This window comes from Panthera pardus, unplaced genomic scaffold (genome assembly GCF_024362965.1).
Source record: "Panthera pardus isolate Hobbes unplaced genomic scaffold, ASM2436296v1 HiC_scaffold_11, whole genome shotgun sequence".
Taxonomy (NCBI): Eukaryota; Metazoa; Chordata; class Mammalia; order Carnivora; family Felidae; genus Panthera; species Panthera pardus.
Window position 1 is genome coordinate 83812036 of NW_026526666.1, and position 10653 is coordinate 83822688.

The 10653-nt window shown below is 42.8% G+C and overlaps 1 protein-coding gene across 16 annotated transcripts in view; it reads right to left on the minus strand.

The window, feature by feature from the left end:
- PUM1 (pumilio RNA binding family member 1) overlaps nt 1-10263 on the minus strand; it is a 133266-nt gene extending 123003 nt beyond the window's left edge. For 6 of the 16 annotated variants that reach the window (XM_053898230.1, XM_053898227.1, XM_053898239.1 and 3 more), the window contains exon 1: nt 5088-5461. In XM_053898230.1, the coding sequence (XP_053754205.1) occupies nt 5088-5450 (363 nt within the window). In that variant the 5' untranslated portion in view covers nt 5451-5461. Of the gene's footprint in view, nt 1-5087; nt 5462-10031 lie in introns of those variants that run through there. The other 10 variants (XM_053898282.1, XM_053898278.1, XM_053898276.1 and 7 more) reach the window with 7 other exon arrangements.
- Nucleotides 10264-10653: the final 390 nt, after the last annotated feature.

Below are 10653 nucleotides of genomic sequence, written 5' to 3' on the forward strand. Positions count from 1 at the left end.
CGCGTCAGGCTCTGGGCTGATGGCTCGGAGCCTGGAGCCTGTTTCTGATTCTGTGTCTCCCTCTCTCTCTGCCCCTCCCCCATTCGTGCTCTGTCTCTCTCTGTCCCAAAAATAAATAAAAAATGTTGAAAAAAATTAAAAAAAAAAAAAACAAAAAACACACAAATCTAAACACATTCCTCACCTCAAAATTATTTTTATGGTGTCTAAGTTTCACCTAATTTTAAATATTTATTCAAAGATTTAATTTAAACATTTTAATTTTTAAATTTAAATTATTTTATTTTAAGCAAATTTTAAAATATTTAAAATTCAATTACTTTACATTTTAAATAAAGTTTTCAAGATTTTTAAAGTAGTGCATAGGGGCACCTGGATGGCTCAGTCAGTTAAGCGTCCGACTTCAGCTCAAGTCATGATCTCGCAGTTGGTGAATTCGAGCCCCACATCAGGCTCTGTGCTGACAGCTCAGTGCCTGGAGCCTCTTCACATTCTGTGTCTGTCTGTGTGTGTGTGTCTCTCTCTCTCTCTCTGCCTCTCCCCCACTCACACTGTCTCTCTCTCTCAAAAATAAATAAACATTAAAAAAATTTTTTTAAGTAGTGCATATTACCTCAACACATGTTCTCAAGCTGTTGTTTAAGCCTTTAAAGAGCCTCATGCTGATTATGTTAAGGTTTATACTTAGAAAATAAAACTTGCATATTAAAAAAAAGGCACATACATATTTAGGCACAGCTTAACAGAGCTCATCATTAAAAGAAGGGAAAACTCAGACACTATGAGAATTTCTACATCAGGCAAGAAAATCCTAACTCAAAAGGAAAGAGAAAGGTTTTTTTTAAGTGAAAAAACCTGATTGTTCATAAATGCAAGTAATAATGAGAGAAATGGCCGTAAAGTACCTGGCACAATAAATAGTTTCCTTCCCTCCAACACTATTGACTGGCATCATAGCCTGTGATATTCTTTTACTTCGCCAACTCACTTTGATAAAAGCATTCTGCCAATCTGATCTTAAATGTTGTTCCATTTTGCCAAAAGGCCTTTAAAAAAAAAAGGCTAATGAAACAGGCCCACCAAACAGTAATAATAGCCCAGGGTTGTGGCAGAATGTGCTGGCAAGTCATTCTGTCTCAATATAGGTAAGTTTCCCACAATTACTACTTAGAATACACATGTAATAAAAACAAATCTGAAAAAAAAAATAGACTTTAGCATTACCGTTCCTGTGGAAAAAAAGGACTCTTGCAATTCTAGGAGAAATGTCAACATTATTTGTACTCTTCTCCTTATGATCAAGTTTATCATCTCTAAAATTCAAGCAAAATCATGGCTTTTAATTCTCTGACCTCAGAATGTGCTACTTTGTTGCAATCACTTTGTTTGGTTTGGTCTAGTTTTTAAGGCTGGAACTCTTCCCCGGGGGGAGAGGCAGAAATATAGACTGAGCATGGGAACTGGAATAACAAAGACCTGATTTCAAAATCGGAGTTTACCTGGTAACTAAGTTTCAGTTTCTCATCTCTCAGAAAGAATACTACCTCCCCCATGGGACTGTCCTGAGGAGTAACTACAGGAAATAATATATGATCCAGGGCCTATAATGTAAATGCTCAGTAAATGTTTCTATCACCATCAGTGGTTCCCACCTGACAGATCAAACACCTTTTTATTCCTCCAATCAGTAACACTGGCTGATGACGGCAGTGATTCTCCACCTAAAGATAAGCCCCTCCGCTCTTCAATTACCCTGCACTCTGCCTCACCTGTTACCCAGTGTTTCCCAGCAGGATAGCTGCACTCTCAGATCTACGGTTTTACCCGAGTACAAATCTGAAGAACTTCTCGTCCTCATAACCATCAACACAAAAATTACAGACACCGCCAGGCAAAGCAGCATGAAAAACACAACAGTCTTTGCCCTGGCATAGTTCAGACCAACAGATGAGATCAACACCAAAACTAGTAAATTACAATACACTATGATGACTGCAGAAGAGGTAATCTGTGTGCGGCCCACAGCCACAACACAGCAACTACCCGGAGTTTCTCCAATGCTGTTCACTCTATCATGCGTCTGGCCCAACAGAATTGTGTTCTGACGAGTGCCAATTCCAAGCTGGTTCACTGGTTTAGGTCCCCAGGGTATGGAACAGGTTTTGCCGTTCAATGTTAACTCTAGTTTGCTAAACGACCTGGATAAAACTGCTCAATCAGATATGATTCCTTATGATAAGGCCTAGCATAAGACACAGCCCAGACTAAGCCTTCAATAAACACTTGCTGACTTGCACAGCACAGCCAGATTTTTAGATCTTAGAGTTTTGCCAAAAACTAACCCAGAGTTTGATTTTCCCAACTACACAAGACAGGCAAGCACCTTGATTCTCCTTTAAGCTTTTACCCAATGGACTATCATTAGGAAAGCCAACATAAGAGCTATAATAGAGATTTTTAAAACCAACGTTTATGATTTCTAAACAGTGTTTAGCCAAATAAAGCAAAGATTACAATCCTTTCACTTTTGCCCCCTACACAGATACCATCCAAACCAAACACCCCCTACTTTGGTCTCCCCACATGTACAGCTGCCTACATCTCAAACTCAACAGGTGTATTACCAAATTTAATTATCTTGTCCCCAAACCAGATACTGTCTCTATTCCTTTTCCTCTATTACTTCATTTTCCCACAGACCTAAGATTTCTAATTCAGTCACCAAACTCTGTATTTCTCAGTCTCATACATTCTTGACCATTGCTCACACCAGGACTGTGAGAGTAGCTGTCCAATTAGTCTCAACCCTTACCCACTCCCATCTCTCACTGCCAACTCAATCTTCCCAAACACCAATCCATACATACACACTCAAAAAACCCTGCAGCCTACCGAACTAAATCTTAGCATTGGCATTCAAAGCCCTTCTCTTTGTGACGATGTCTTTTTTCTCCAATTTTATTTTAAAATTTATTTATTTATTTATTTATTTTGAGAGAAAGAACGAGCAGGGGAGGAGTAGAAAGAGAGGAGGGCAGAGGATCCGAGGCAGGCTCTACGCCGACAGCAGAGAGCCCGATACGGGGCTCGAACCCATGAACCACGAGATCATGACCTGAGCCAAAGACAGACGCTTAACCAACTGAGCCACCCAGGCTCCCCACTCCTATTTTATTTTAAAGCCAAAGAATAAAGGACTCACGCAATCAGTAAATTTCCTCTGAAGCTTTATTATATGCCAAATTCTAGGGAATAGGATAGTGAGATGAGTAAAATCTGATTCCCACCAAGACTCCAAACAAATAGCAAATACACTGCCTTAAAGACAAAAAGTGTCCCAAGTGCACAAGAAGCTCCCACGTGTCTGACTTCTTAGTGTCCCTCACTTACACATAGTATGTGCTTTTGAAGCAGCACTGATATATACGACAGTTCCAATAAACCAGAGACGTATCATCAACATGCTCGATAAATCTCGTAAAGAAGAAGATAAACCCCACCTCTTCATTTCTAGTATGATAAAGAACCATGGCACATGGGCTGCCTTTTTTGAAGGGTCAGGCAAAGCACAATGAGAATTCAGATTTGCAAGTGTGCTTGTGCCTGATTTACTTCTAAGGCAGAACAGAAGCAGCAGGGACCTAGCGAAAGGCTGAAAGTTCCTTCTGCTAGTCAGTACTCAAGACACTGGCAATATAAAATGAACCTCTGCAAATTCAACCTATATCCTATTTCAAAGAATAGCCTGATTAAAACATTCTAAGCCTTTCGTCACTATCAGGAAGTTAGGAAACCTAGATCAAGCTGAACTCTCTTCTCAGCAAAATAACGCTGTGATTCCAGCTGTGGTTTTGGATTACTAAAAGTAAGCATGTTAAAATTCACCAAATGAAGCCAAGCACTTACAACAAGAGGACAAAGATGGCTGAAACCTAAAAGCCACACCACTCCTCTGACACAAAACATTAAATATACCAGTTCCATTTCAAATAAATTTCACTTGAGCAGCTAATTTGTTATCAACTTCCTACTTTCAACTGTAACATCTTAAAAACAAAAGTCACCCACGCCCAACAGAAAAGGCTTTGAAAATATGGACACATCCTTTAACAGGCCAAATACGCCTGGGTCATTCAGTCGGTTAAACGCCTGACTCCTGATTTCTGCTCAGGTCATAATCTCACAGTTCATGGGTTCGAGACCCAGCTCTGAGCTGACAGTGCGAAGGCTACTTGGGATTCTCTCTCCCCCCTTCTCTCTCTCTCCCTGGCTTGTGTGCTCTCTCTCTCAAAAGAAATAAATGAACTTAAAAAGAAAAAAGAATATATGTCAAAGTAGAAAAAATATTATTTGTTTAAAAAGTGTACCTGAGGGGCACCTAGGTGGCTCAGTCAGTTAAGCATCTGAATTAGGCTCAGGCTCACGGTCCGTGCGTTCAAGCCCCGTACAAGACTCTGTGCTGCCAGCTCAGAGCCTGGACCCAGCTTCGGATTCTGTGTCTCCCTCTCTCTCTGCCCCTCCCCCACTCGTGCACACGCGCGCGCCTCTCTCTCTCAAAAATAAACATTAAAAAAAGAACTTAAGGGGCGCCTGGGTGGCGCAGTCGGTTAAGCGTCCGACTTCAGCCAGGTCACGATCTCGCGGTCCGTGAGTTCGAGCCCCGCGTCAGGCTCTGGGCTGACGGCTCGGAGCCTGGAGCCTGTTTCCGATTCTGTGTCTCCCTCTCTCTCTGCCCCTCCCCCGTTCATGCTCTGTCTCTCTCTGTCCCAAAAATAAATAAAAATGTTGAAAAAAAAAAAAAATTAAAAAAAGAACTTAAAAAAAAGTGTACTCGAAAATGTAACGTGTACATCCAAACAATCTGAAGTCTTTTCTTAAATGAACTGGTTGTTACCTCTTCAGCACCAGAATGATAAATGATCCAGTGACAACATCACAACATTCATCCTTTAAAACAAGTGACTGTTAAGTTGGGACCAAATGAAATTAGCAGTTAGGCTTTTAAAGACATTCACTGAAAGCAGATATCCTGAGTGGACAGAGATTATAAAAGAGTTTCAAAGCTGAAATAGTGAACTTTTTTTTACCTGATGTTCTGCATGAATGTTATCCCCAGTAGGCCATCGATGTTTGCTATTATTATAGCCGCCTCCACCACTTCCTCCTCCCCCAAGCTGCTCACCATGCTGCCTCTGAAAGAAGTAGTCCACCATAGCGTCGTCTTGGGAACGGCCTGCAACTCCTATGGATCCTGGGACAGGGCTGGAGTGTGTCCCAGCTGCAAGAGCCTGATTTGCAGCTGGTTGTGGCTGCGCCTGCGACCCTGTTCCAGATGTCAAAACAACAGGCATGTTGGGATTAGCTGGTTCTTGAGGGTGATGTTTCAGGTGGGGGCTGAAAGAGTCCTGCCAAAGCACTGCTTTTCTCTTCAAGACACATGCAACGCTCATTCCACCAACACCTAAGGACAAAGAGGTTACAAGCGTTTAAAATTTGCATTTTTTAAAACATAAGTTGATGTACATAATTTAATATATTTGCTTTGATAAAACAAAAATAGGAGCCCCATGTCTTTTGCGATACCACATCCACAACCAATTTCTACCAAGCAGCTAAATGTTTTAGAACATATACACACAATTTTGCCAAACTGAAACCTCTGTTTATAAGTTGCTGAATATGTGCACATGTGGAAATAAGTGTAAGTTGGTTGGTGGCAGGCAATCTGACAAGGTATTGAGATCAGAGTTCAATACGGCAACTTCAGGGAAGCCCTACGTTGCTACCAAACATAACAATATAGAATTGGACTCCAATCGATGGCTCCTCTACCCACCTTCTTTACATCATAAGCCAACTGTGACAGATACTTCTTCAATGAACAAGAGCTCTACAAAATATCATTTTACAAACGGAGCAGACAAAAGCCAATAAACCAAACAAAAATCCAAACCTAGTATATAATTAGCAATGACTCAGACTGCCTAAAATTTGAAAAGACCCTTTAAAATGTTTAATATATTCATAGGATGCTCCTTGAAGAAACAGTAAGAACCCCCTGACCAAGCACAGCAACAGGATGTTCTTAGCCTGAACCATTTTAGCTGCTGTTGAATGGTGCGGGGGGGGGGGGGGGGGGGGGGGGGGGGGGATCAAAATTTTTTACCAATAATTTACAGTTGTAATCACATCACTATTCCCTTAAAAATAGGATGAGACCAAACCAAATTCAAACACTTTACTAGTATAGAACATCTCACTGTAAAAAAACAGATACTTCAATAATAACTGACAAACACAATGCAGAGAGTATATCAGCCCTATTTTACAAATGAAAACACTAAGGGACAGAAAAGTTATGGGATGTGCCCAAAGCCACTCAGCTAGTGAGTTGCAGAGGAGGGACTCAAACCTAAATCTGTTTTGGGGGCACCTGGCTGGCTCAGTCTGTGGAGCATGCAACTCTTGATCTCGGGGTTGTGGGTTCGAGCAGTGGATGTGGAAATAATTTAAAAAATAAAATCTATAGGGGCTCCTGGGTGGCTCAGTCGGTTGAGCATCCAACTTCAGCCCAGGTCATGATCTCGCTCTCAGTGGGTTTGAGCCCCACATCCGGCTCTGAGCGGACAGCTGCTTCAGATTCTGTGTCTCCCTCTCTCTCTGCCCTTCCCCCGCCCTGTCTCTCTGTCTCCCAAAAATAAACATTAAAAAAAATTTTTTTAATAAAACAAAATTAAATCTATAAATAAATAAATAATTGTTTTGTGCTCAAGCTTACTTTTGTCAGCCCCTTACAGATACCGTATCTCTCACTTGCAACAACTCCTCCCTGGAAGGAACAAAGAATCTCTGAAATGTTACTATGAAACATTACTATTTAGGTTCTTAAAACCAAAAGCTACATTTGTACACAAGAGAGAACATCTGTCAAACTGTGGGTGCTTAAAAAATTGCCACAAAGTAATCAGTAACCTATTAGACTACCCCTGCCTATAGTCACTGGAGTCTAATTTCAAGACTATCAATTTAATAGTCCCACTGCTGCACATGCCTTCTCTCTACCAAGCTCAACTGTAACGTCTCAAAAACAGGTTTACAAGATTTATGAAAAATCTATTCAATTATTTCTTTATAGAATTAAACCTCCTGATAAAGCATGTGCTTCTCACAATTCATGTTTTGAAGCCAGAGACACAACGGAATTTGTAATTTGTTCAAAGCTTAACTTGGAAATGCCTAGTTTCAGTTAACAATTCTAATCCATCAGAACTTTACCAGGGTAGTGGGGAGTCTAGCTTTCTAGACTACAGTTTGTGCTTTCTTGAATAGAATCGTGTTCATGCTTAAGTACCAAAACCAGAAAATCATAGCTGTGTTTACCATAGGCTATTGCAAAGTGACAACCAGGCTAATACCTCCCCATTTGATTTTCAAATGAATTAACTGCACTTTTTTTATAGACGTATTACTGACACAGAGCACTGTATTAGTTTCCAGGTGTACAACATAATAATTGGATATTTACATATATTTCAAAACGATCACCACAATAGGTCTGGTTACCATTCATCAACCAAGTCACTGCCATGTTAGTTTTCTTCTACAAGGGACTATCAATCTAATAGTCTATTTTAGGGTAAGCCAGGAGTCCCAAAACTCAAGTTTTACCACTAAATTAGCAACCTCTCGGAGCCTGTTTCCTCACCTAGAAATTGGAAGAAATCCTTTCTCTAAGACTCACAAATGTGTTTTGTTTGTTTGTTGTTTTTTTAATCAGAATAAAATTATAGAAAAGTTTTTGGTAAATTTAAAGTCACCATGCTGAGACCCCAGGAATTCGTTGCCACCAGTGAAGGCAATGAAGCTCCAGTCTCTAAGAGGATTCCTAAAATAGCAAACGCAATCTTTAACTGAAATAAAAGATTTGCCACAATACATCTCTAACAAGGAATTTCCATATGAAAAAGGGTTACCTCTGAAACACAACTAAGTTCTAACAAGGGGCTGGGGAGGGGGAGGAGTTCCTCCAAAACAGTTCAAACGAAACAATTGGCTTTTGTAAAGCTATCTGTATGCCCTAAGACTTCCTGCTTTACCTAATGAGGCAAGGCAGTTTCTCAAACAAGAGAAAACCTGGCAGAAGGGACAGTTTGAAAGTGAGCAAATACCTAAGCAATTAACATGTGTCTTGGGCAGTTGTGTAATATCTTGGCAACTACAGCACAAAAATTAAGAAATCAGTCACTTAAATATTATAAAACATTTAAACTGCTGATGCCTTTTAGAGTTATAGCACATTATAAAAATACACAACTAGAAGTGATGATTCTATACTCTTCCAAAGTTTTCAAACTGTTCACACCGAGGTGTCTTAATATCCCTAATAGATTTTATTTCAAGCAAAGGAATACGCTTTGATCTCTCAAAAGCTCACCTTTTCTTTAAAAAAAAAAAAAAAAAAAAAAAAAAAAAAAAAAACTAAAATGCTTAGTAGTATAAAAGGTGGTTTTTGGTTGTTTTTTTTTTTTTTTTTTTTTGCCACACTGAAAACAAAAAATTCTGTGATCATAAATTTACTTTAAAGCAGTTCATTTCAAACCCAAACTAAACTTCAAACCCAACTTCAAAAAGATGTGGCCTTGGACAAAATGCATTCAATTGTGGCTAAGGCAAAACACTAATTCAAAGTTCAAAATCCAGTGAGTACTTCCCCAAGGTCCAAATAAACAATCAACAGCCCCAGCGAGTGTTTTATGAAGTTAAAATTAGCAACGAGTCAAAATGTTTATTTTGTTTACTAAAAGTGCACCGGGAGCCACATATCTCGGGAGGAGGCTTGTTGTGGTGGGTTTTTGTGTTTTCATAAAACACACAAAACGCGAAAGCTACATGTCTATTGTTTCAGAAGCGGCTGACTTTAAAACACAACCCCGAAAAACCCTCTCTCCACTCTCATCCTTAATCCCACGAAGAGCAGGAAGTGAACGGACTGGATTATCGACAACTAAAAACAGTGTTCTCTCAATTAGACAATGAATAACAATTCTTCAAGCTATGGGGAGGCTAAAAACCTTCCCTAATACCGGGTCTCTGTGTGTGTGTGTGTGTGTGTGTGTGTGTGTGTGTGTGTGTGTGTGTGTGTACGCGCGCGCCGGGGGGGGGGGGGGGGGATTGGGGGGGGTGCCACAGTGGGGGGGAAAAAAGTTCCAGGAGCTTATTCCTCACTTGACGTGGGAGTGGTACGACAAGGGTAACAAACGAGGTCTGTTTACCAAGAACGTTTTGTGAGCGCTAAAACTATCTGGTAGTGCGTATCTGTTTTCCTACTACCGAGGGGTGAGCCCCTCTTTGAGTTAAGACAGACACTCACCAACACTGGGAGGCTCAAAGAGGAAGAACCCACCAAAACCCAAGCTCTCACGGAGACAAAAGGCCACAAGCACCCAGGAGACTAAAAAGCGATCTGAAACTTCCTGATCGCCACTTCTCCACATTTAAGGCTCGCAAAGTTCCCCCATGGTGGGTCTCGCCTGTAGACAAGGGGCCAAGGCTGCTTCTAAAGCGATTTATTGTTCCTCCTGCTTCGACGCTGCCACGGAAGCTCAAGAAGTCGAAGAAATCCAGGGTGGCCCAGAATTACACTTCATGGCCACACAGAAGACTCGCGGCTTCGCAAACCCATCAAAAAAAAGCAACCCGAATGGCAACATCAATCTTCGGAGGCTCCAACAGGGCCCAGCAGAAAGCTACAGGCATGTCTGTGCCCACGGCCCGGGCCTAAACCCCCGGCATTTTCCTCGCTTCGACCCCGCTCCCCACCCCCTCCCTCCTTTGATAACAATAGGGGCCTTGCTGCTGACTCCAAAACATGTACGAGGAACAGCGAGTGAGAAGCCTCAGCCAGGGCCCCGGGCGGCTTTTCCAAAGCCCTTCTCACCCCTACAGCCGCTCTCAAACACCAATACAAAGGGACAGCCTGCTCGCTGGGGGTCCGGAGCAGCGTTTGGGGCCGGCGGGGTGCGGATACTCACGGGCGGAGCGGTAGGATGAAGATGGATTTCAGCCCCCCGATCTTCTCTCTCCGGCGCTCTCGCTCCCCCTTACCTTTCACTCCGACAACATGGCGGCCCACTGGGGACGGGGGCTGGCGCGGTGCATCCTGGGATAGGCTCTGGCCCCGGCTCCGGCGGGTGGGCAGCGGCATGTGCGGAGAAGGCAGGCGGCTCTGGAACAGGTTGCCCGGTTGCCATGCCAACCCAGGGCCTGTGTGAACTTGGGAAACTCGCAGGCGACACAACCGCTGCGCGCGCGAGTGCCCGCCCGCCAGACGAGCGCGCGCCGGGCACTCGCGCGCGCCGTGGCGGGAAGAAGGCGGGGTCCCGCGCCGGCAGAGGAGCGGCCGCGGTGCTCGCGACGCCCCGGCCACGCGCGCTCCCAGCTTCACCGCCAGGTTGCACCGGCCTGCGGGGGGTGAAGGGACGCTGACCGGGCTCTGGCTAGACCGGGTGCCGGCCTCGAACCCCTTTGCTGTAGCTTCCTGGCTCTGTGGCCTTATTTAATCTTCCTGCCTCCATCGCCCCATTTGGAGAATAGAGAGGAAAACGAGAACAGCTACTCAACAGAATGGCCGTGAAAATTAAGTAAAACGATGTG